Below are 27,856 nucleotides of genomic sequence, written 5' to 3' on the forward strand. Positions count from 1 at the left end.
ACATGGGCTTTCCATGGCAGTTTACTAGCAATCTGAACACTGAGAAATTTGAACTGTTCAATTTCAGGCTTCTGTGCCTTAATAATACAGATAGCTGTAACACATTTGCCACTACATCAGAGGGGTATTTGTGGAGAGGCCAGGCTAATATATGATTCATGATGAAGAACAGCAACTGTTTTCATATTCACAGGAGAAAGAACTTGGATGATTGAATGATCTGCTCTTGTAACATTAGCCACAATGGCTGTCCTGTGTTGGTAGTGTGGGAGAGCTGAAAGCAAGGAGAAACACAGCTATTTTATTTCTCAAGTACATAAAGCTGTGCTGTATGGTGAAACGAAAGTGGCATCCTCCTGGATGAACTTTTCTGGACGTAAAATGGTCCATTACTCAAGAATCTGGTCAGGAAAAACTCAGAAGGATGCTGTGAACAAGGGAAAGAAAGTCTGTTGTTATACTTGTTGGAATGTTAGATCCTTTAATTGTATAGGTAGGTTAGAGAACTTGAAATGGATAGGCTGAAGTTACATATAGTGAGAATTGGTGGTCAGTTGAGAACAGGGTTATAAATAAAATCAGAAGAGATTTAGAAACCAGAATTTATTCCACACCTTTATAAGAGCAGGTGTTTTCTCTGAACAAAATTTCTTATGAAAAGCAGATTACAATGAAGGAAACTGCAGAAAGGTAGGAAATTAAGCAGACTTGGCTTGGGTAAGTTGATATTGGTAGATCCTGCTGAAAGTTTTCAGGGTAGCATTAGGCAGCAACTGACCAAAACAGATGAAATAAATACAATAGTGGATGAATGGGTAGCTTTGAGAGGTGAAAAAATGAAGGTAGAAGAGGATCCGGTGGACAAATATTAGTGAGAATTATTGGATAACACATGAGATGTCAAAGTTAACTGGGGAATGGAGAAACATAAAAATGAAAGAAATAAAACAGGCAAAAGGAAACTGATATTAAAAAATGTGAAAATGGGAATAAAAGAATGGTGAGAGGGCAAATGCAAAGTTGTAGATACATACAAATGTAGCCCATAAGAAAATTAAAGAAACATTTTGGAGAAAGAGAAGAAGCTGGATAAACATTAAGAGCTCAGATGGAAAGTCAATACTATGCAAAGAAGAGAAGGCTACTGAAGGACAGAAAGAATATATAGAAGAAAATAAGCTTGAAGACAACATTAAGGAAAGGAAAGAAGAAGTAGATGAAGATAAGATGAGGGGTGTAAGAAGAATTTTCACAGAGAGCTGTTGAAACAAGGCACCTGGAGTAAATAGTAGTTCTTCAGAATTATTACGATTGTTATGAGAACCAACCATCATTGAACAGTCCACCTGCTGTGTGTTATCTGGGTTTATATGAAACAGGTAAAAAAAACACTAAGATTTCAGTAAGAGTGTAATAGCCCTAATGCCAAAGAAGTAAAATCTAGTATCCTGACCTGTGACTTTGAAAACCCACCAGAAAGCATTGAAATCAACTGGCTGACAGGTGGCACTGTTAAAGCTACAACTGCTGGCAACACCTACTGCTGCACTGGTCTTAATGTGCTACAAGGCCATGCCCATCTTTCCAGGCTATCAATGCTCACCATAGCACTATAAAGCTCGTCACATCACAGCTCCATTTTCAGTGGATTTTTTGCCTTGAACTCATACTACCAGCCATAACACACCATTATTCGTTTAAAAAATCAGTTTTTGAGAATATAATGTAACTGAATAGATAAAAAAGCTACTCAGCAAGTGGTGGCAGAACACACATACAAAGTTATTGAAATTTGCTCGCTTTCAGAGCCAGTGGCTTGTTGTTCTGTCAGAAGTGTTAAAGATGAAAGAAGAGGGGTGAAAGAAAAGATCTAGTGGGATTTAGGAAATGGGAATAGTTTGAAAAAGTCACCCAGAACCCATGTCAGAGGAGACATTCCGGACATGATGAGAAGGAAAGGTTGACTGTTCAAGATGGCACTTGATAAGATTTGAAAACCTGAAAGCTATTATGCATGTGGTGGGCAAAATGTTGGACAGAATGGACCTCATGTTAGGGCATGAGTTTAGGAATTCATAGCCTTGTTGAAGTAGTTGAGTAATACATTGAAGACCAGGATAATACTGAGTGACAAGAGGTGTACTCCTATGTTGTTGTTTGGAGGGATCAGAAGCCTCAGGATTGGATTTAATGACCTGAGAAATCTGATTTTGGAATAGGCTGGTGTGGTAATTACATCCAGTGAAGTTTAGGTGAGGAAAGTGGTGTATTGCTGTCAAGAATCTGCATCTGAATAAATATGTCCACCTCAAATGCCAAGACTGTATGGGAGGGAAACTTTGACATAGAAATGACAGCAACTGTCAATATGTAAGTACCATTGTTCATTAGTAGATTTAATGTGAACAGAAGTGTGTAGCTGGTCATCTGTCAGAATGAGATCAAAATCATGGAAAGTAGCATGGGATTAAAAATAGGACCATCTGAAATTTAATTGGGAGAATGTATTAAGATATTTCAAAACTTTTTAAAATGTCGCCCCACCACAAGTCCACATGTCAAAGATATCATCAATGAGTCTAAACCAAACCAGGGGCTGAAGGCTTATGGGTCTACCACCACTGTTTGGTGAACAGATTTTTTATCTATCCAATTATATTACACCATTGTTTTTGTTTTTCTGGTTTGGTACAGCTTGGTTACCCTCTCTGGATTACTTGCTGTACTTGTTTCTTTCTTGTGTCATCTTCACCTATCCATTTTCAATCCACTGATGATAACTCCAGCCAGCCTCTGTGGGTACATTGAGACATTTCCAATCTTTTCTAGATAAATGGTGATGAGGTAAAAGGTTATCAGCATGCCATGGATGCTAAGATTGTGAAAATCTTGGTATTGCAGCAGTTGTTACAACAGCAGTTCCAACAACACTGGCAGCAGCAAAATGAGTTGCTATGTCACAAGAAATTCAGATTTTGAAGGATACACTGCAGATTCAGGGTACCCCACCTCCCAGGTGGAGAATGGTCCACCCACATTTCTGATTTTTAATGATGGCAAAGATGACTGGGACATGTATTTATAGTAGCTAAAACAGCACTTCATCACGTTTCAGGCCAGAGGTGATTCTCTCCAATGGCTGCTTTCACTTTGTTGATCTTCCTCAGAGATATTTTTCTTAATGAAGAAGCTGGCTCCCCTCTCAAATGTGGTTGCACTTACATTGAATGATATGTGAATGTTGCTTTCAAATTATATTTGAAACAATTCCATGAGGCCACAACATGGGTCAAATTTCATCAATATCATAAGAAGCTTGGTCAATCTTATCACAAATTCTATAATTCAAGATGATGTGATCCAACTGGCAAAACATAGTTGCGTATCTGTTTGGATGAGGAATCACAAAGCATCATAGTTATCAACACTCCAGATCTCTTCCACTCCAGCAATCTCCCACAGATATCTAGAACAGTTAACTATATCCATCCCTGTTTGCACAAATTGTGTTGACCTCTTAATTGTAATTTGTACTCTACCCACTATGTCACATGGCGCAGGGCTTGTGTTCTGCTTAGACAAATGCCAGATTATCAAGAGAAAGTGGAATACCAATTGCTCAACAAAGAAGGGATTCAGTCCACTGACCACAACATCAATGCTATTGACTTTCTACCCCTCACTCCACACCAAACTTACAGGGGCTACAAACTGTTTTGGGAAAGGTGAATTATTATTCTAAGTTGCTTCCACAAGTGGCCCATATTATGGATCTGCTAAACCAGTTGTGGAATAAAGATGATCAGTACAGATGCACAGCTACCTGTGAACAACTCTCAAGGAGTTGTAGCATATGCTGCATACAGGATCTTGCTTCAGCCATTTTCTCAACCATGAACACTTGTATTGGTTCTGGGAGCCTCTCCATATGGCACTGGTGTAGTGATAGTGCATAGGAATGATGATGGTACTGAGCAACTGATTGCCTTTGTGTCAAAGATGCTGAAACCTACTCAAAGGGACAACTTGCAGATAGAGAAGGAAGCTTTGCTGATTGTTTTTGCAATTAAGAAGTTCCATGTCTACCTACTTGTAAATAAAGTTCACTTTAATCATGGAAGATGAAAGAAGATTGGAGGCACTAGAGATGTGGATATGGAGAAGAATGGAAAAAGTGAAATGGGAAGACCGAGTAAGGAATGAAGAAGTATTAAGAAGAGTTGGAGAAGAAGAAAACAAGCTGAAAGTCATCAGAAAGAGGAAACAGAACTGGATTGGACATTGTTTGAGGAGGGACTATTTATTGAAGGACAGAATAGAAGGAATGGTGGAGGGAAAAAGGGGAAGAGGAAGAAGAAGATTTCAACTGCTGGACAGTATCAAAGGAGGCAAAATTCAGAAATGATAAGACTGGCTATGGACAGCCAAAGTGAAAAAGGCCTGCCATAAGGCAGAATACCATACTAATAATAAATCATGGACCAGAAACCACTAGTAGCATTATTTGGGCTGTATTGATGTTTTCCAAAATGCATGGCACAATGGCTCCTGTGTTTGGCATGTTTCCTCAGCTTCTATATTAATACCAATAAATACAATCCCACAGCACAAAACACAAATATGGATCTTGTATAGGATGAGAAGGAAAGGTTGACATGTGTTTTGATCAGCAGGAAATCTCACACCAGTCCCACTGCCACAAAGGTATAACTTGCACTCCAAACCATCAGCAGCAATTCCTGTGGTTATGAGCATGGAAGTGGAAATCTCCACACAGTCTCAGCAATCTCAGCTAATATTGTGACATTGCCCATCCCAGCACAATGTCAGATGCTACTAATTTGTAGCAGCAGCTGGTTGGCTTAAGTACCAAGACAACAACCATGCCATCTCTTCACCTCCTGAAGCATCATCCAGGACATTTTCTACCATATGTGTCCATTTCAAGAAAATGGAAAAATGGGGAGGGGGAGTGGGAGGGGGAGGGGGAGTGGGAGGGGGAGGGGGAGTGGGAGGTCAGGAACTGGTATACTGACCCAGTGACTTTGCAAGCTCACTGGTAGGCATGGAACTCTATCTTAGACGATAGGCAGCACTGTTAAAGCTATGAGCACTAGAATCAGTGCCTGTTGTGCTGGTCTCAATGTACTGCAAAGTCACATCCATCTCATTAGCCAAATAATGCTCAACACAGTACCACAAAGCTTAGGGCACTGCTGTTCAACTTTCATTTATGTATTTGCCTTCCAGTCATATTACTAGCCATAATGCACTGTTGTTCTTTGTTTCCCACTTTTCTATGATTTGGTTAATCTGCCATTTTTCATTGTTATCTTCTATCTGCACTTGGTGGTCTACTCATGAAAGCTCTAGGCCATTTGGCCAGTCTCTGAGGGTTCTTTGAGTCTTTTTTGATCTTTGTCAGATTCTGGTCACAATAGAAGGTTCTGGCAAGCAAACTGTTGAATCGGCCACCTACGGGTACTAACAGCCTTATGGCATGGACTAGGGCATTCTTCAGTTGATTTCTTATGACAGTGCATTAAAGGATACAGTTGTAAATTTACTATAAACATTTTGAGACCAATACCGCGTGTGTCTAGAACAATTATTTTCTTGAGCAGTCTCATTTTTTAATTAACTGATCTGTTCTGTTTTAGATATCTTCCAATTTCATATCATTTACATTCCACCATTAAATCTGTATAAATTAAATCATATTTTGTTTAATCCATGGCTGTTACAACCAATAATATTTAGATATATTGAAATAAAAATGAGTTTTTCCTGCACTTACAGTTAAATAAACTTACACTGCCATAAAAATTTCGTTTTATGAGTGTTCAATGGTTCAGTGACTGATTTGGATAACATGAGAATAAACTCTGACAGCAAGAATATTAGATTAAATGTGCAGAATATGAGGAAATTCAAGTCATTGTAAATTAAAAAAAAAAGCAATGATTTATCAATAAATGTAAAGGATGCAGGGAACAACATTTGTAAATTTATCTAAAATGAGTATCTTTACAATATTAATTTACATTTATAATGGCTGTTTAGAATTTTACCAGAAACATTGAGACTTATACTGCTTTCAGCTTTCACTTCATATTCTTCTTCTTCAAGGGCAACCATACATTTCCACAAGCCAATATGTTGTGGACCAACATGTTTTATTTCAATGCCACATTCGCCATACTCAGTACCAGCTCCATAATAACTGTAAGTCTCTAAAAGATCATCCCTGGTATTAATCAATGAGCCACTAGGATCTTTAAACCAACAATATGAAAAACTTGTCTCTTTCAGCAAACTGTTGCACGACATGACTGCCCTTTCTCCTAGAGGTGCATACACTGCTGACTCCACAGGTGCCACAAAATTCGCTGAAACATATAAAACACAGATCTAAATACTATTATCATTATTTATGTAGGTTTTTTGTTGCCAGCTTTAATAATAAAAGCATTTCAAAATTAAACACACTTGATTAGGACAGAAAAATGGATTCTTATAGAACTACATGCACAATAAATGCCAGCAAATGTAACATAACTGTTGATCAGTTTAGCTATTATTGTGTTCGACATTGTTTTATGAAACAAACAATATGATATGGAAGCTAGTCACACTAGGCGTCAGATATTGTATATGTTTTATTTCTGCATGCAAAAGAAACTGCTCTTTCAGTACACAAATCGTATTACATGGATCCTGCAAAGGTGGCCCCTTGGTTATGGGAATAACTCAAAGAAAAAAACATGCTATGAACATGTGACCAGAAATGGACTGTGTGGATGCAAAAACAACAAATTGTCCTGGAACACAGTACAGAACTGCAACATATCCATGTCACAACATACAGGGTGTTTCAAAAATGACAGGTATATTTGAAACGGCAGTAAAAACTAAACGAGCAGCGATAGAAATACACCGTTTGTTGCAATAAGCTTGGGACAACAGTACATTTTCAGGCGGTCAAACTTTTGAAATTACAGTAGTTACAATTTTCAACAACAGACGGCGCTGCAAGTGATGTGAAAGATATAGAAGACAATGCAGTCTGTGGGTGCGCCATTCTGTACGTCGTCTTTCTGCTGTAAGCGTGTGTTGTTCACAACGTGCAAGTGCGCTGTGGACAACATGGTTTATTCCTTAGAACAGAGGATTTTTATGGTGTTGGAATTCCACCGCCTAGAACACAGTGTTGTTGCAACAAGACGAAGGTTTAATGTAACCAAACGGAGGTTTAATGTAACCAAAGGACCGAAAAGCGATACAATAAAGGATCTGTTTGAAAAATTTCAACGGACTGGGAACGTGACGGATGAACATGCTGGAAAGGTAGGGCGACCACGAACAGCAACCACAGAGGGCAACGCGCAGCTAGTGCAGCAGGTGATCCAACAGCGGCCTCGGGTTTCCGTTCGCCGTGTTGCAGCTGCGGTCCAAATGACGCCGATGTCCATGTATCGTCTCATGCACCAGAGTTTACACCTCTATCCATACAAAATTCAAATGCGGCAACCCCTCAGCGCCACTACCATTGCTGCACGAGACACATTCGCTAACGATATAGTGCACAGGATTGATGACTGCGATATGCATGGGGGCAGCATTTGGTTTACTGACGAAGCTTATTTTTACTTGAACGGCTTCGTCAATAAACAGAACTGGCGCATATGGGGAACCGAAAAGCCCCATGTTGCAGTCCCATCGTCCCTGCATCCTCAAAAAGTACTGGTCTGGGCCGCCATTTCTTCCAAAGGAATCATTGGCCCATTTTTCAGATCCGAAACGATTACTGCATCACGCTATCTGGACATCCTTCGTGAATTTGTGGCGGTACAAACTGCCTTAGACGACACTGCGAACACCTCGTGGCTTATGCAAGATGGTGCCCGGCCACATCGCACGGCCGACGTCTTTAATTTCCTGAACGAATATTTCGATGATCGTGTGATTGCTTTGGGCTATCCGAAACATACAGGAGGCGGCGTGGATTGGCCTCCCTATTCGCCAGACATGAACCCCTGTGACTTCTTTCTGTGGGGACACTTGAAAGACCAGGTGTACCGCCAGAATCCAGAAACAATTGAACAGCTGAAGTAGTACATCTCATCTGCATGTGAAGCCATTCCGCCAGACACATTGTCAAAGGTTTCGGGTAATTTCATTCAGAGACTACGCCATATTATTGCTACGCATGGTGGATATGTGGAAAATATCGTACTATAGAGTTTCCCAGACCACAGCGCCATCTGTTGTTGACAACTGTAACTACTGTAATTTCGAAAGTTTGTCTGCCTGAAAATGTACTGTTGTCCCAAGCATATTGCAACAAACGGTGTATTTCTATCGCTGCTCGTTTAGTTTGTATTGCCGTTTCAAATATACCGGTCATTTTTGAAACACCCTGTATGTTCAAAATAGCCTCCATGTGATTGAAGGTGATAGGGGTAGTAATGATTGTCATGCAGGATACACATAATGATACTTTGGCTTACACCAGCTGGTTGGCAACTTGTTTGGAACTAGTACTAGGGTTTGTCTCAGTATTCTGTAGCGCCTCATCCTCCAGGCCTGGTGTATGCACAGACTGCTGCCTCCCTGGATGTTCACATCTGAACAGACCCATGATCACAGGAACACCCAAAAAAGATTTGATAAAGGTTGTGAAATGGTGTAAATGTGGTTGGTTTTTGTGAGGGTACGTGTTTTGGTATAGCCGTGCTGCCTCATGACCTTTCCCATCTGCCTAGCTGTACACAGACGCTACCTCAGTTTGTTTGCGACATGAATACCGACCATTCTGCTGCTTACAGTTTGCTACATCAATCACACAGCCTGCAATATACAGGGAACACATGGCACACAGTCAGAGGACCTGTCATTTGTCAGTACTATCCACCTTGGCAATAACGCATTTCCAGACTCATAATCATGGGACCTTTTTTTTCTCTATTTCCAGTCAGGAACCCATCTCTGCAGTTCATCATTTTATTAATGTTCATCCAGTATATGCAGAAAACTCTTGTCAAAAAACTGTTTTCTAAAGGTCATTGCAGGATTTTTTTTGGAAACAACACCACATATAATTCGTACATCAAACTACTTTATGCTGAAGATATGATCCCTATTAATTGAGTTCCCCACATGTCACATTTTGGGATGGACCTAAGACTTTGAGAAACTGTTTGAGGTCATGTTGGACTTCTGGGACAGGATCATGGTTCTGAGGTTTGTATGCAGAGATGTCAGAAATTTAGTGGAAACCCTCTGCCACTTAGTATCTATGATTCATGACCACCATGTTGGAACCTTTGTCTGGGGGGCAATGATTATAAGGTCTAGATTCCAGAATGAGATTTTCAGTCTGCAGCGGAGTGTGCACTGATATGAAACTTCCTGGCAGATTAAAACTGCGTGCCCGACCGAGACTCGAACTCGGGACCTTTGCCTTTCGAGGGCAAGTGCTCTACCATCTGAGCTACCGAAGCACGACTCACGGTCGCAGGAGAGCTCGTGTAAAGTTTGGAAGGTAGGAGACGAGATACTGGCAGAAGTAAAGCTGTGAGTGCCGGACATGAGTCGTGCTTCGGTAGCTCAGATGGTTGAGCACTTGCCCGCAAAAGGCAAAGGTCCCGAGTTCGAGTCTCGGTCGGGCACGCAGTTTTAATCTGCCAGGAAGTTTCAAGGTCTAGATTGTTTTTCAGACTACAGATAGCATTGCATTCCATAGGAGTGATGTTGGATTCATCAGGGAGGGATTTAGGAAAGGAAGGTCAGACCAGGTTAAAAGGGAGGAGTTCCTAAAGATTACTAGGGGATGACTGGGTGGAAGGGGAGGGGGATCGTGGTTGGAGGGAGGTTGGAACTGTTGTGAAGAAGGTTCTATGTTGGTTTTAGTTGGCTGTTGTCAGTGAAGTGTGTGATGAAAAAATGTTTCCACTGCAAAGACCAAGTTAAGAAAAGAAGATCTTTTATAAGTCCAGCATGGTTCAAATTAGATTTGGGGCATAAGATAAGGTCTTTAAGAAGGTAATCTTCTGATCAGATGCTGCATGTTAAGAAACCCTGTCTTAGGAATTTGATTGGGCAAATCACAACTTTCTTTAGGGGAAAGTTCATGGATTTTGAGGTTTGATGAGTAAATGGTTTAATTAATATTTAACTGATAGGTAACACAAAGTTACAATAGATAGCTCATGCTGCTTTTATAATATCCTGGTCAAATCTGCACTAGGCTGAGATATTTTATTCGTTTATCTTTTTAAAGCTGGCCCAAACAGATGACAGATCATTAAACCTCCTACTGTTAAAGCTACAATTGATAAAATACATCGAGTCAGTGCATTTTACCTGTGAGAGGGATGTGTTAGCTTCAAGAAACAGAGAGAGAGAGATCTGAGATTTTATCATTGTGAACGTATGTGAGAATATATGGAAATTCTATAAAAGATCGTTCAATTGAGCTCAGTTATTTTCAAAAGTGAATTTTGAGTACATGAATTGTTCTAAGCTTCTATAGGAGCTTAAGAGACATTTAGTTGATAATGTTTGCTGGTGGATCTGCAAGTACTGTCAAGGGAATTTTGAAGTGTTTCCTGTTATTAATAGAAATCTGCAAATGGCTACACATCATATATCCAAACGTGGACTGAGTCGTACAGAATCAGTATCTGATGATTCTATACAAGTTCCTATTTATGAACAGTAAAAGTTTTACAGGCCAGTGTAGGATATCAGCAGTTGCTTCTGCTCTACAAAATCAATGAGATTTCACAACAACAGATTTATTTCTAGGTTACAATCTTAATGCCAAACATTTTTGATGAAACTAAATGATGTTTGTTCATGTTGTGTAAGACAGTGTAGGTACAAAAAGAATGGTAATTTGTGCTCTAGTAACTGAGACTTTCAGGTGTTAGCAAGAGAGTTTCTGCTTATTTGTGACACAAACTGTGTCACTTTAGAGCAATACACAGAGATTTAGAAAGTGGCGCGTCTCTTAACTCCAAGTGCTCCAAGTGAAAATTACTTCAAGTTTAACCTTTTTTTTCATGATTAAATGCGCAATCATTAAGATACAGGATGAGCACACAATCTTGCCCTGATAACAACAATCTATTACAGAATCAACATTTTACAGAATAATTTACATTTCATGCTGTTACATAGGCTAGTGTTGCTAGCTTTTTTTAAGACCACTTATATTAGTAAATTTAAGGAGAAGGGACCTGGGTAAACTGACTAAACCAGAGGCTGTACACAGCTGCAGCGAGAGTATAAGGGAACGATTGACAGGAATGGGGGAAAGAAACACAGTAGAAGAAGAATGGGTACCTTTGAAGGATGAAGTAGCAAAGGCAGCAGAGGATCAAGTAGGTAAAAAGACAAAACTAGTAGAAATACTTGGGTAACAGAAGATATATTGAATTTAATTGATGAAAGGAGAAAATATAAAAATGCAGTAAATGAAGCAGGCAAAAACAAATACAAGCGTCTCAAAAATGAGATCGACAGGAAGTGCAAAATGGCTAAGCACGGATGGCTAGAGGACAAATGTAAGGATGTAGAGGCTTACCTCACTAGGGCTAAGATAGATACTGCCTACAGGAAAATTAAAGAGACCTTTGGAGGGAAGAGAACCGCTTGTATGAATATGAAGAGCTCAGATGGAAACCCAGTTCTAAGCAAAGAACAGCAAGCAGAAAGGTGGAGGGAGTATACAGAGGGTCTATACGAGGGCGATGTGCTTGAGGACAATATTATGGAAATGGAAGAGGATGTAGATGAAGATGAAATGGGAGATACGGTACTTTGTGAAGAGTTTGACAGAGCACTGAAAGACCTGAGTCAGAACAAGCCCCCAGGAGTAGACAACATTCTATTGGAACTACTAACAGCCTTGGGAGAGCCAGTCCTGACAAAACTCTACCGTATAGTGAGCAAGATGTATGAGACAGGCGAAATAACCTCAGACTTCAAGAAGAATATAATAATTCTGATCCCAAAGAAAGCAGGTGTTGACAGATGTGAAAATTACAGAACTATCAGTTTAATAAGTCACAGCTGCAAAATAATAACGCGAATTCTCTACAGACGAATGGAAAAACTGGTAGAAGCTGACATCAGGGAAGATCAGTTTGGATTCCGTAGAAATGTTGGAACACGTGAGGCAATACTGGCCCTACGACTCACCTTAAAAGAAAGATTAAGGAAAGGCAAACCTACATTTCTAGCATTTGTAGACTTAGAGAAAGCTTTTAACAGCTTTGAGTGGAATACTCTCTTTCAAATTTTGAAAGTGGCAGGGGTAAAATAAAGGGAGCGAAAGGCTATTTACAATTTGTACAGAAACCAGATGGCATAAGAGTCAAGGGGCATGAAAGGGAAGAAGTGGTTGGTAAGGGAGTGAGACAGGGTTGTAGCCTCTCCCCGATTCTTTTCAATCTGTATATGGACCAAGCAGTGAAGGAAATAAAAGAAAAATTTGGAATAGCTATTAAAATCCATGGAGAAGGGATAAAAACTATGAGGTTCACTGATGACATTGTAAGCCTGTCAGAGACAGCAAAGGACTTGGAAGAGCAGTTGAACGGAATGGACAGTGTCTCGAAAGGAGGGTATATGATGAACATCAACAAAAGCAAAACAAGGATAATGGAATGTAGTCGAATTAAGTCAGGTGATGCTGAGGGAATTAGATTAGGAAATGAGACTTTTTAAATAGTAAAGGAGTTTTGCTATTTGGGGAGCAAAATAACTTTTGATGGTTGAAGTACAGAGAATATAAAATGTAGACTGGCAGTGCCAAGGAAAGCGTTTGTGAAGAAGAGAAATTTTTTAACATCTAGTATAGATTTAATGTCAGGAAGTCGTTTCTGAAAGTATTTGTATGGATTGTTGCCATGTATAGAAGGCAAACATGGACGATAACTAGTCTGAAGAAGAAGAGAATAGAAGCCCTCGAAATATGGTGCTACAGAAGAATGCTGAAGATTAGATGGGTAGATCACATAACTAATGAGGAGGTATTGAACATAATTGGGGAGAAGAGGAGTTTGTGTCACAAGATGACAAGAAGAAGCGATCAGCTGGTAGGACATCATCTAAGGCATCAAGGGATCACGAATTTAGTATTGGAGGACAGTGAGGAGGGTAAAAATTGTAGAGGGAGACCAAGAGATGACTACACTAAGCAGATTCAGAAGGATGTAGGTTGCAGTAGGTACTGGGAGATGAAGAAGGTTGCACAGGATAGAGTAGCATAGAGAGCTGCATCAAACCACTACCAGGACTGAAGACACCACCACCACCACCACCACCACCACCACCACCAACAACAACAACAACAACAACAACAACATTAGTAAACCTCAATGTGTGCTCCATTGATAGGCCAGAGAATGTCAAGGCAGTATTCCAGTTCCTGCCAGGTGTTTCGTAATGTGTTCTGTTACAGTGCACACAGCAGCTTGTATCCTAGGCTTCAGTTCGTCAAATTCGGCAACTGGTGAGATGATGACCCTGTCCTTGATATAGACCCAGAAAAAAAAAGTCAAGGGCCATAATGTCTGGAGAGCTGGGTGGCTAGTCTGTTGGATGATTCCTTCCAATCCATCGGTCTGGGAATGTTTCATCCACGAAATTATACACTATCAAAGCCCAGTGTGGGGCGGGGGGCTGCTCCATCTTGCTGGAAAATTATCCATGGTTGATATTCTTCTAACTGTGGAGCAATGAACTGTTGGAAAACGTCTTAGTAAATGTTAGTGGTAATGGATTTTTTCCGTGAAGAAAAAAGGTCCAAAAACCTTGTTATGCACGAGGCTGCACCAAACATTCACTTTCTTGCTGTCTCACTGTAACTGTACAGTAGCATGTGGAGACTCTGAACCCAATATATGGACATTATGCCTATTTATCAATGATTCCACCTTTCATGTCAGTGGAATGGTAAGGTATATGTGATTTAAGTTATCATTAGTGCCATCAATCCTGTTGAGAATCTCAGTTGCAATTTAGCATGTGTCAGCAAATACGTTCACTTGCAAGGCCTGCATGATTTTCACTTTGTAAGCATGCAACCTAAACCTTTCATGAAGAATCTTCACCACACTTGCTTGCAGAATTTGAAGTTGACATGATGCTTGACAAGTTGATTTTTTGTCCATTGAAACGATTGCCGAACATGATCAACAGTTGCATCACTCACACGAGGCCTACCACTTCGAGGACGATCTTCAATGCTGCCTGTTTCATTAAATTTTGCATACCATCACTTTATTGCTTTAATGTCAGGAGGGCTGTGTCCATAAGTAGCCAGAAATTTATACTGAACACTGATGAGCGATTTCATTTCATGAAACCAAAGCACACATAGTGCTTTCTCCTGCTTCATCGCCATGACCTAACAGAGCGTGTCGATGTTGTGGAGCACTAGCACATCTATTGGTCACTACTAGTAACACTAACCTATGGCATCAACTGTAACTTATTAAGTCAAATGGTTATTCTGTTATAAATTTTTATAATCAGGGCAAGACTTTGTGCTCACCCCATATATCTGCACATCATACAGCAATACAGGGTTTTACAAAAAGGTACGGCAAAATTTTCAGGAAACATTCCACACACACAAATAAAGAGAAGATGTTATGTGGAGATGTGTCTGGAAATGCTTAGTTTCCATGTTAGAGCTCATTTTAGTTTCGTCAGTATGTACTGTATTTCCTCAATTCACCCCCAATTCGCACAATTGAAGGAAGGTAATGTAGACTTCGGTGCTTGTGTTGATATGCGACTCATTGCTCTACAGTACTAGCATCAAGCACATCAGTACGTAGCATCAACAGGTTAGTGTTCATCACAAATGTGGTTTTGCAGTCAGTGCAATGTTTACAAATGCGGAGTTGGCAGTTGCCCATTTGATGTATGGATTAGCACGGGGCAATAGCTGAGGCGTGGTTCGTTTGTATCAAGGCAGATTTCCAGAACGAAGGTGTCCCGACAGGAAGACATTCAAAGCAATTGATCAGCGCCTTAGGGAGCACTGAACATTCCAGCCTATGACTTGCGACTTGGGAAGACCTAGAACAATGAGCACACCCGCAATGGACCAGGCAATTCTTTGTGCAGTTGACGATAACCCTAATGTCAGCACCAGAGAAGTTGCTGCTGTACAAGGCAATGCTGACCACGTCACTGTATGGAGAGTGCTATGGGAGAACCAGCTTTTTCCATACCATGTACAGTGTGTACACTATCAGCAGCTGATTGGCCTCCACGGGCACACTTCTGCGAATGGGTCATCCAAGAATGTGTCAATCATCATTTCAGTGGAAACGTTCTCTTTAGAGATGACACTTCATTCCAACATGATCAAATTGTAAATTTTCACAATCACCATGTGAGGGCTGACGAGAATCCACACGCAATTGTGTTATCACATCATCAACACAGAGTTTCTGTTAACGTTTGGGCACGCATTGTTGGTGATGTCTTAATTGGGCCCCATGTTCTTCCACCTACGCTGAATAGAGCACGTTATCATGATTTCATACAGGATACTCTACCTGTGCTGTTAGAACATGTGCCTTTACAAGTACGACACTACATGTGGTTCATGCATGATGGAGCTCCTGCACATTACAGTCGAAGTGTTCGTACGCTTCTCAACAACAGATTCGGTGACCGATGGATTGGTAGAGGTGGACCAATTCCATGGCATCCACGCTCTCCTGACCTCAACCCTCTTGACTTTCATTTATGGGGGCATTTGAAAGCTCTTGTCTACGCAACCCCGGTACGAAATGTAGAGACTCTTCGTGCTCGTATTGTGGACGGCTGTGATACAATACGCCATTCTCCAGTGCTGCATCAGCGCATCAGGGATTCCATGCAATGGAGGGTGGATGCATGTATCCTCACTAACGGAGGACAATTTGGAACATTTTTTGTAACAAATTGTTTGAAGTCATGCTGGTACGTTCTGTTGCTGTGTGTTTACATTCCATGATTAATGTGATTTGAAGAGAACTAATAAAATGAGCTCTAACATGGAAAGTAAGCGTTTCCGGATACATGTCCACATAACATATTTTCTTTCTATGTGTGTGAGGAATGTTTCCTGAAAGTTTGGCGGAACCTTTTTGTAACACCTGGTATACACAAACATAATAAGGGATATACGTAAGTGGCTTAGATGTGCCAGGACTAGAAGTAGTCAGTTTCTATTTTTACATTCATAAATTATTTTATTTATTATAGTATCGTAATACTTGCTGGACATTGTTATGGTTAGTGTATAATGCATGCATAGTCCATGTATTAATACTTGTCTTTGTACAATTTCATGTATTAGTGGTGGAGATCTGCTAATTCTGTGTAAGCTTCATCCGAGTCATACAGTCGATTATGACAATGCAAGTCTATCACAAATGAATTTCACATTGATAAAATTAGATTAGATTTATACTGGTTCCATGGATCATGAATACGGTATTTCGTAATGTGGAACAAGTCAAATTTTCCAATACATGACATAATTAAGTTAATGTAACAACTTTTCTATTTCTTTTTATTTTTTTATAATTTTTTTTATTTTTTTCTTAATTTATAACTAAAAATTCCTCCATGAAGTAAAAGGAGTTGTCATTCAGGAATTCTTTTAATTTCTTCTTAAATACTTGTTGGTTATCTGTCAGATTTTTGATACTATTTGGTAAGTGACCAAAGACTTTAGTGGCAGTATAATTCACCCCTTTCTGTGCCAAAGTTAGATTTAATCTTGAATAGTGAAGATCATCCAAATATGAAGTTAAAGCAAGCACAAGAATGAATTCTAGCTTATTGTGTTCACCAATCTGGTCTTTGTAGAGAATTTTTCTGCAACTTGAAGTAGATTGAAATTTCTGCTTTTAATGATTTGTTATAAAGGTGATATCTGTAGATAAAGTTTTGTCAGTCATGACAGTTTTGTCATCAGAAAATATGGTGAAGTGTGTTTTTTGTGTCATACAGCAAAAGAAGGAACTTTTGTGTGTTATAGTGGGGATGAGATAATTTTCTTAAATGCAGAAGGATCAAGAAGCTAATGGCCAGATGACTGGTGAAGAGCCAAACTTAGTGCAAGCAGCAGGGATGAGGCTACAGTGACAAATTTAGCTATGGAACAGTTGAATAAGTCAGCTACACAGGCAAATATTTCAACAACTGTGACAAATTTGGGTGCTGAATAGACATGATTATTATTCACAAAGCACATTAGTGAATTAATGTACTGAGATTGCTTGGTGAGGATTCTGAGTTGGCATATGTAGTAGTAATAGTGAACAACATAGCCAAGAAGCAAATGAACATTGTGGCTGCAATGGTGAGTTTATCAGCCATGGTGGATAATTTAGTATCAAAACAAGTAGAGTTGTCTACTAAAGTGAAGAATTTGCCGGAAAATATATGAAGGAAAACTTTTGTCAAATAATTAGATGAATTTAATACTCTGACTGATGAACAAGTGGAAATGAAGAGGGAGACAATGAGCTTGAAGAAAACTTAAGAAAAGTTTCTGATAGAGATGAATAGGATAAACAAGGAATTTGAAACCGTTCAGGGAAGACAACAGATGATGGAGGCTGAAGTGCATAATCTTCCCTTAATGGCACAGGACATAGCTTCAGGATGCAAAGGGCTAATGGAACAAAAGTTCCAAGTGCATAACAAGAAATTTAATCATCAGTTAGGAGACTGAGTGTCAAATAAGGGGCAGCAAGTTTTGCTTTCTGTAGATAAAGAAATCAAAGAAGCCTTGGAGAATATAGTATATGAAGGCTCACCCACACCTAGTAAAATGGATGGTCCCGGCAGAGGTTCGAGTCCTTCCTCAGGTGTGTGTGTGTGTGTGTGTGTGTGTGTGTGTGTGTGTGTGTGTGTGTGTGTGTGTGAGAGAGAGAGGCAGTATGTAACCAATCAGGGACTGAATCAGATAAATGGAAAAGAGGCATGTACACAAGGTTTGGAGGAAATGTGAGGGGCAATTAGGGAAGGTAGAAATGAAATTAACCCAGAATGGGGACCACAAGCCTCGAAAAGTGTGTCATCATTTAATGATTAAACAAAATCAATTTTGGAAAGATATTAAAACACAGGCAATTTCAGAGTAGGAGATTTAAGGGTTGGTTACTACAAGCATGCTCAGACCAGCAAAAAAACTGAATATGTAGCAGGCTACATCCAAGGAGACAGGAGTTTATGCGTGACAGATGTGATAAGTGTTGAACATATGAAGAATTTGAGTTGTTCTTAAATTGTTTTTGGTCAAGAGGGAGTCAAGAGAGGTTGAAAAAGAAGGCTCATAATCCACAGCCACTCTCATATAAAGATGGCAGCCTAAGAAGGTATTTTGAGAAATATTTGAACGAGGCATCATACTGGAATGAACCAATTGTTCACAAAATTGTTATAATGATCATTATATCCTATCTCCCAATGGAGACATAGGAGAAGTCATTACTTGTATCTTGAGGACAGTTTGGAAGACTTTAAACAGCAGTGGATTCAATGGAAAATGGAAATACTGTGTGGCTAGGGCCTCTTGTCGGGTAGACTGTTTGCCTGGTGCAAGTCTTCTGAATTGATGCCACTTCAGCGACTTGCGTGTCGACGGGGACAGAATTATGATTAGGGCGACACAAAACCCAATCTGAGTGGAGAAAATCTCTGAGCCAGCTGGGAATCGAACCCGGGCCATTAGGTATAACATTCTGTTGCGCTGACCACTCAGTTACCAGTGACAGACAGAGATCAATAGATCTGTTGCACAAAGGGTAAACCATAATGGATTTCACCCACAAGAGAATAGGCAAGTCAATTGTAATGGTGGTAATGTAAGAAACAATGGATGGGAGGGGAATACCACTGATAGGGTCAAAAGAAATAATGGTTGTGTTAATGGACTGAATAAGAGCCCAAGAACATTAGGGTGACGAAAACAGTTTCAGATTCAATAGCAACAGACAGAGAAGATACAACATAAGATATAATCCAGTATATAATGCTAACCATAATCAGGCACAAAGTAACCAAATTTTTCCATAGCCAAGACCTACAAATAACTCATCGTGAAGGGAGCAGGCCCCTATCATAACTGAAGCAGAAAATGACCACAGCCCAAATAGACACAGAAATTTAAACTGAATATGACTGGGTCATGCCCCAGACATTTGGTCAATGAAGAAATAATGAGGGGTGAACCACAACTTGTAAACAGTTTTAGGTACAACAATGGTCTGACTATTATAGAAGAGTTAACTGAGGACTGGAATACATGTGAGCCAATTTGTCATACAGAACCAGTCTCAGCTATACATGCAGAAATCTTGGAGATCCCCATTAAAGTAATACTGGTACTGGAGCTTCAGTAAATGCCATATCCCATAATTTGTTTAAAACAGAGATACCAACATTTCCAGTACACGACAGTAAGATAATTGTTGCTATAGGTACCCTCTCACAAACTGTTTTGATGCAGATCTGTTATAAATGAACAAAGGATATGGAGTGATTATGTTCATATTCCTGCTGATTCACAAATTAATTGACAGCTGTGTCACTGGATCTGAAACAATGAGGGAAAAGGACTTGAAAATAGACTTCTGAGACAGTAAAATCAGTTTTTGTGATCAATGGAAAGTAACACAATTGGATCTTGTCATGGAGGAATGAAGTCAAGAAGAGTACTGTCCTGGGTGTCGAAGTAAGCTTATCTGAGAGGAAAGGCATCAGAAGCGTCCAGAAGAAGGAAAGGAAATAAAAATACTTGGGATATATGAACAGGTAGAAGAGAAGGCAGAGGAAGCTGATGGAATAGAGACCAAACAAAGAGAACAGCTATCAACAATTCTGGAAAAATATAGTCTGGTTTTTGAAGACCTGGAATTATCTGCGAATTTATGTGCCATTTAGAAGTGCTTCCACACAATAAATATTTTAACAAATTGTATCCAATTCTGTGGAAACTAAAGATATTGATAATGAAGAAATTGATAATGAAGAAATAAATACACTCCTGGAAATGGAAAAAAGAACACATTGACACCGGTGTGTCAGACCCACCATACTTGCTCCGGACACTGCGAGAGGGCTGTACAAGCAATGATCACACGCACGGCACAGCGGACACACCAGGAACCGTGGTGTTGGACGTCGAATGGCGCTAGCTGCGCAGCATTTGTGCACCGCCGCCGTCAGTGTCAGCCAGTTTGCCGAGGCATACGGAGCTCCATCGCAGTCTTTAACACTGGTAGCATGCCGCGACAGCGTGGACGTGAACCGTATGTGTAGTTGACGGACTTTGAGCGAGGGCGTATAGTGGGCATGCGGGAGGCCGGGTGGACGTACCACCGAATTGCTCAACACGTGGGGCGTGAGGTCTTCACAGTACATCGATGTTGTCGCCAGTGGTCGGCGGAAGGTGCACGTGCCCATCGACCTGGGACCGGACCGCAGCGACGCACGGATGCACGCCAAGACCGTAGGATCCTACGCAGAGCCGTAGGGGACCGCACCGCCACTTCCCAGCAAATTAGGGACACTGTTGCTCCTGGGGTATCGGCGAGGACCATTAGCAACCGTCTCCATGAAGCTGGGCTATGGTCCCGCACACTGTTAGGCCGTCTTCCGCTCACGCCCCAACATCGTGTAGCCCACCTCCAGTGGTGTCGCGACAGGCGTGAATGGAGGGACGAATGGAGACGTGTCGTCTTCAGCGATGAGAGTCACTTCTGCCTTGGTGCCAATGATGGACGTATGAGTGTTTGGCACCGTGCAGGTGAGCGCCACAATCATAACTGCATACGACAGAGGCACACAGGGCCAACACCCGGCATCATGGTGTGGGGAGCGATCTCCTACACTGGCCGTACACCTCTGGTGATCGTCGAGGGGACACTGAATAGTGCACGGTACGTCCAAACCGTCATCGAACCCATCGTTCTACCATTCCTAGACCGGCAAGGGAACTTGCTGTTCCAACAGGACAATGCACGTCCGCATGTATCCCGTGCCACCCAACGTGCTCTAGAAGGTGTAAGTCAACTACCCTGGCCAGCAAGATCTCCGGATCTGTCCCCCATTGAGCATGTTTGGGACTGGATGAAGCGTCGTCTCACGCGGTCTGCACGTCCAGCACGAACGCTGGTCCAACTGAGGCGCCAGGTGGAAATGGCATGGCAAGCCGTTCCACAGGACTACATCCAGCATCTCTACGATCGTCTCCATGGGAGAATAGCAGCCTGCATTGCTGCGAAAGGTGGATATACACTGTACTAGTGCCGACATTGTGCATGCTCTGTTACCTGTGTCTATGTGCCTGTGGTTCTGTCAGTGTGATCATGTGATGTATCTGACCCCAGGAATGTGTCAATAAAGTTTGCCCTTCCTGGGACAATGAATTCACGGTGTTCTTATTTCAATTTCCAGGAGTGTAGAATGATGGATGGGGACCTAATCAAACTATCAGTTGGTCCTTATTGTAGTCCATTATCAGTTGTATCAAAACCAGGAAAGAAAGTAAGGCTGGTATTAGATGTGTGGGTCATAAATACAATTCTTACATCAGTGAGAACCCATCCAGAGAACATAGCCTGTCTGATACAAAAGTTTCAGGGGGCAAAGTATTTCACACGTATAGACCTGTCACCCTCACACTGGCAGATCCAATTACACCAATAATCAAAGAAATACACAGCCTTAATAAATGCCAAAAGAATCTGTCAATTTAAAGTAATGCCTTTCAGGCTGAACATAAGTTCAGGGATATTTATAATGGCATTGGATGTATTTTGGGGGCAGGCTTGTAAAGTTGGCTAATACAGTTTGTAGATAATACACTATTGGCCATTAAAACTGCTACACCAAGAAGAAATGCAGATGATAAATGGGTATTCATTGGATAAATATATTATACTAGAAATAACATGTGATTACATTTTCATTCAATTTGGGTGCATAGATTCTGAGAAATCAGTACCCAGAACAACCACCTCTGGCCATAATAATGGCCTTGATATGCCTGGGCATTGAGCCAAACAGAGCTTGGATGGCATGTACAGGTACAGCTGCCCATGCAGCTTCAACACGGTACCACAGTTCATCAAGAGTAGTGACTGGCGTATTGCGACGAGCCAGTTGTTCGGCTACCATTGACCTGACATTATCAATTGGTGAGAGATTTGGAGAATGTGCTGGCCAGGGCAGCAGTCTAACATTTTCTGTATCCAGAAAGGCCTGTACAGGACCTACAATATGTAGTCATGCATTATCCTGCTGAAATGTAGGGTTTCGCAGGGATCGAATGAAGGGTATAGCCATGGGTTGTAACACATCTGAAATGTAACATCCACTGTTCAAAGTGCCATCAATATGCTCAAGAGGTGACCGAGACGTGTAACCAATGGCACCCCATACCATCACACCGGGTGATAGCCAGTATGGCGATGACGAATACACGCTTCCAATGTGCATTCACTACGATGTCGCCAAACACGGATGCGACCATCATGATGCTGTAAACAGAACCTGGATTCATCCAAAAAAAAAAATGACGTTTTGCCATTCGTGCACCCAGGTTTGTCGTTGAGTACACCATTGCAGGTGCTCCTGTCTGTGATGCAGCGTCAAGGCTAACCACAGCCATGGTCTCCAAGCTGATAGTCCATGCTGCTGCAAACGTCATCGAACTGTTCATGAAGATGGCTGTTGTCTTGCAAACATCCCCATCTGTTGACTCAGGGATCGAGATGTGGCTGCATGATCCGTTACAGCCATGTGGATAAGATGCCTGTCATCTCGACTGCTAATGATACAAGGCCTTTGGGATCCTGCATGGCGTTCCGTATTACCCTCCTGAACCCACCGATTCCATATTCTGCTAACAGTCATTGGATCTCGACCAACACGAGCAGCAATGTCACAATACGATAAAGCACAATTGCAATAGGCTACAATCCAACCTTTATCAAAGTCAGAAACATGATGGTACGAATTTCTCCTCCTTACATGAGGTATCACAACAACGTTTCACCAGGCAACGCCAACCTTGTGTTAATGGTCTGAAAAGCTAATCATTTGAATATCACTGCATCTTCTTCCTGTTGGTTAAATATCACATCTGTAGCATTTCATCTTCGTGGTGTAGCAATTTTAATGGCCAGTAGTGTGTAATAATACATATAGCAATGTGGGAACAGCATGTGAACTTGTTACTACAGTAGTTGGAAGCTTTTGTAGATGTGGAATAACAGCTAATTTACAAAAACCACATTTTCAAATGAAAAGGATACGATTTTTGAGCTACATGATAGGCAAAAAAGGAGTTTTACCTGACAGCATAAAGATAAGTGCTATTAAGAATTTTGCCACACCCAGGAATAAGAAAGAGCTCAAAGGATTTTTAGGCCTAGGCTTTATTTTCTGTTGGTTTATAGAAGACCAAGTTATAAATGCAGAGCCTTTAATCTGTCTGTTGAGAAAGAAAGTTTCTTGGAAATGGACAACTGAATGGCAGAATACATTTTAGGCAATTAAATATGTTTTGGCAAATGCAAAATTACTACATCACCTGGATATAGAGCTTGAATTTCACCCAATAACCAATTCCTCGAATATAGGGTTAGGAAACTGTTTGTTTCAAATTAAGACAACTGAGGGATAAACAATATTCTGTCCTACAGACTTTACAAGCAGTGCATTATCAAGTTTTAAAAGGTCATATACGACTGTCAAAATAGAACCTTTACCATCTGTTTGGTCTTTTAAGAAGTTCCATTATTATTTATATGGAGCACCAACATGAGGGAGTCACAGATATTTTATTTGTTTATCTTTTAAATCTGGCCCAGTCAGCTGACGGGTGAATGAACCTTCTGTTATTAAAGCTAAAATCGATAAAATACACCAAGTCAGTGCATTTCACATGTGGGAGGGATGTGTTTACTCTGAGAAATAGAGTTGCTCTGTGCTGTGTGTCTGCTATGGTAACAATGTCGCAATTGGAAAGGGCTCACTATAGAGAAGCATTAATGTATGGATCTATGGGACTCAGATGCACATAATTGTTGATTGTTGAGCATTTTGTAGAAAATGAACTGATGCAAAGTTATATAAAGAAAGAGAGAGAGATCTGAGATTTTATCATTGTAAATGTATGTGAGAATATGTTATTTGATGTTGTGGTCTTCAGTCCTGAGACTGGTTTGATGCAGCTCTCCATGCTACTCTATCCTGTGCAAGCTTCTTGATCTCCCATTACATACTGCAACTTACATCCTTCTGAATCTGCTTAGTGTATTCATCTCTTGCTCTCCCTCTACGATTTTTACCCTCCACACTGCCCTCCAATACTAAATTGGTGATCCCTTGATGTCTCAAAATATTTCCTACCAACTAATCCCTTCTTATAGTCAAGTTGTGCCAAAAACTTCTCTTCACCCAAATCCTATTCAATACCTCCTCATTAGTCATGTGATCTACCCATCTAATCTTCAGCATTCTTCTATAGCACCACATTTCGAAAGCTTCTATTCTCTTCTTGTCCAAACTATTTATCATCCATGTTTCACTTCCATACGTGGCTACACTCCATACAAATATTTTCAGAAATGACTTCCAGACACCTAAGTCTATACTTGATATTAACAAATTTCTCTTCTTCAGAAACAGTTTCCTTGCCATTGCCAGTCTACATTTTATATCCTCCCTACTTCAACCATCATCAGTTATTTTGCTCCCCAAAAATTAAAACTCCTTTGCTACTTTAAGTGTCTCATTTCCTAATCTAATTCCCTCAGCATCACCCAACATAATTCAACTACATTCCATTATCCTTGTTTTGCTTTTGTTGATGTTCAACATATATCCTCCTTTCAAGACACTATCTATTCCATTCAATTGTTCTTCCAAGTCCTTTGCTGTCTCTGACAGGCTTACAATGTCATCAGTGAACCTCAAAGTTTTTCATTCTTCTCCATCGATTTTAATACCTACTCCGAATTTTTCTTTTGTTTCCTTCACTGCTTGCTCAATATATACTGCTTTCCTTAACCTAGCTTCTAAGGTAAGTCGTAGGGTCAGTATTGCCTCACGTATTCCAATATTTCTATGGAATCCAATCTGACCTTCCCCGAGGTTGGCTTTACTAGTTTTTCTATTAATCTGTAAAGAATTCATGTTAGTATTTTGCAACCATGACTTATTAAACTGATAGTTCGGTAATTTTCACATCTGTCAACACCTGCTTTCTTTAGGATTGTATTTATTATCTTTTTCTTGAAGTCTGAGGGTATTTTGCCTGTCTCATACATCTTGCTCACCAGATGGTAGAGTTTTGTCAGAACCTGCACTCCCAAGGCTGTCAGTAGTTCTAATGGAATGTTGTCCTCTGTCAAACTCTTCACGCAGTATCATATCTCCCATTTCATTTTTATCTACATCCTCTTTCATTTCCATAATATTGTCCTCAAGTACATCACCCTTGTATAGACCCTCTATATACTCCCTCCACCTTTCTGCTTGCTGTTCTTTGCTTAGAACTGGGTTTACATCTGAGCTCTTAATATTCATACAAGTGGTTCTCTTTTCTCCAAAGATCTCTTTAATTTTCCTGTAGGCAGTATCTATCTTACCCCTAGTGAGATAAGCCTCTACATCCTTACATTTGTCCTCTAGCCATCCCTGCTTAGCCATTTTGCACTTCCTGTCTATCTCATTTTTGAGACGTTTGTATTCATTTTTGCCTGCTTCATTTACTACATTTTTATATTGTCTCCTTCAATCAATTAAATTCAATATATAATTCTGTTACCCAAGGATTTTTATTAGCCTTGTCTTTTTACCTACTTGATCCTCTGCTGCCTTTGCCACTTCATCCTTCAAAGCTACCCATTCTTCTTCTACAGTATTTCTTTCCCCCATTCCTGTCAATCTTTCCTTTATCCTCTGCATGAAACTCTGTGATAATATACGAAAATTCTATAAAAGGTAATTCAATTGGGTTCAGTTACTTTCTTAAGTGAATTTTGAGGAAGTAAATTGTGCTAAGCTTCTATAGGAACTTGAGACTTTTGGCTGATGAAATTTTCTGGTGGGACTGCAAGCACTGTCAAGGGAATTTAGAAGTGGTTCCTGTTATTAACAGAAATCTGTGAATGACTGCACATGATAGAACCAAATGTGGTCTGAATCATACAGAATGTGTGCCTGAGGATCCTATAAAGTTATGAAAAATAGAAGTTTTACAGGTGACCAGATGAGATCAGCAGTTACTACTGCTCTACGAGATCAAGTGGATTTCACCACTACAGATTTATTATTGTTTCTAGGTCAAAATCTTAATGCTGGACATTTTTTGATGAAGACTGAATGACATATGGTTACGTTCTGTGAGACTGTGAAGGAACAACAAGAACAGTAATTAAGCTCTAGTAGTTGAGACCTTCAAGAAATAAGCAAGACTGGTTTTGATCATACCTAGCAAATAGGTTACAGAGAGTAGAGATAACACATACTTCAAATAGATCTAAACATTTATTAAAACATTTATCAGAACCAAAATACATTAATATAGGTGTTCCACAAGGTATTATACTAGTACCAATATTATTCGTGATATACAGCAATGATTTTCCCAGTAGTGTTACTTGTGGTGAAAAAATACTCTTTGATGATGATAGCAATATTATAGTCACTGAGGATACAAGAGAACTCATTGCAGAGAAAGCAAATGAAACACTCAAGGAAGTTTATGATCGGCCAATAAGCAATAAAGTTACACTGAACATGAAGATAACTAATGCCATCAAATTCAGTTTGAAGAGGAAAAATGACAATGTTTAATTAAAGGTAGATGGCACCTCTATAGACTGTGAAACAAATGCAAAATTTCTAGGAATGAATATTAATTGATTGTAGTGGTGTGAACACACAAAGGTACTTGCAAACAGAATTGTATCAGTATGTTATGCCCCCTAGAATCCTATCACCAGTGTGTAACATGTGGTGTCTTTTAGTTACATACTATTCATATATACACAGGCGCTGACTATGGGGCCTGAGGGGGCCCAAGCCCTGTCAAAACATAGTTTGGTGGGGGTGGAGCCACCCCATAATTTAAGAAAATGCTTAGTTATGTTATGTTTGCAAAATCACAAAATTATGTTGGAATTTTTTATTTTCCTTGTTCAATGACAGTTACCTTTTAAAATACATTCAGTAATGAGTTAAAACATATAATTATTATGGTAGTAAGCAGGTTAACTGAAAATGATTGGTGTTAATCATGATAGTGTTATGGTGCTGCAGGCACAGTTAGAATCTGTCCCGATGCACAAACCTTCGGGAAAGTCTGGCACCGACAGGCCAGTGCTGCAGCCCCAGCGACATCAAAAGGCCTGTAGCAGAAGCACCTGGAACCCTCATTTATGAACAGTTTATGAAGTCTTGGTTGATCAAATATACATGGCTAGACTATGAAGCATCTACTGAAAAAGTTTTTTGCAAAACCTGCAAAGAGGCAGATGTTAAAAATCTATTACAATATTCTCTAAAAAAAAAAAAAAAAAAATAAAAAAAATAAAAAATATGCATTTACATCTGTAGGGTTTTCTAACTGGGAAAAGGCTTTGGAAAAAAATTTTGTCTTCATGAAAATATGTTTATGCATAAAGAAGGTGATCTGAAACTAAATTCTATTACTTACTGAAGTGTGGCCTCCCAATTGAATGACCAGTTAGATAGTGATATGAAGAAAGGCTGTGTAGCTCTCGAGACAATTTTTACTACCACGCAATTTCTA

At 40.1% G+C, this 27,856-nt stretch overlaps 1 protein-coding gene and 1 non-coding gene across 3 annotated transcripts in view; both read right to left on the reverse strand.

Annotated features, from left to right (window-relative positions):
- Window positions 1-27,856, reverse strand: part of LOC126353808 (uncharacterized) — a 341,733-nt gene that overhangs the window by 74,444 nt on the left and 239,433 nt on the right. For both annotated transcript variants that reach the window (XM_050002905.1, XM_050002906.1), the window contains one exon: window positions 6,072-6,389. In XM_050002905.1, the coding sequence (XP_049858862.1) occupies window positions 6,072-6,389 (318 nt within the window). The remainder of the gene's footprint in view (window positions 1-6,071; window positions 6,390-27,856) is intronic.
- On the reverse strand, window positions 9,427-9,503 carry Trnas-cga (transfer RNA serine (anticodon CGA)). The gene has a single exon. It is a non-coding gene; the product is annotated as a tRNA-Ser (tRNA).

Source organism: Schistocerca gregaria, chromosome 3, assembly GCF_023897955.1.
Source record: "Schistocerca gregaria isolate iqSchGreg1 chromosome 3, iqSchGreg1.2, whole genome shotgun sequence".
NCBI lineage: Eukaryota > Metazoa > Arthropoda > Insecta > Orthoptera > Acrididae > Schistocerca > Schistocerca gregaria.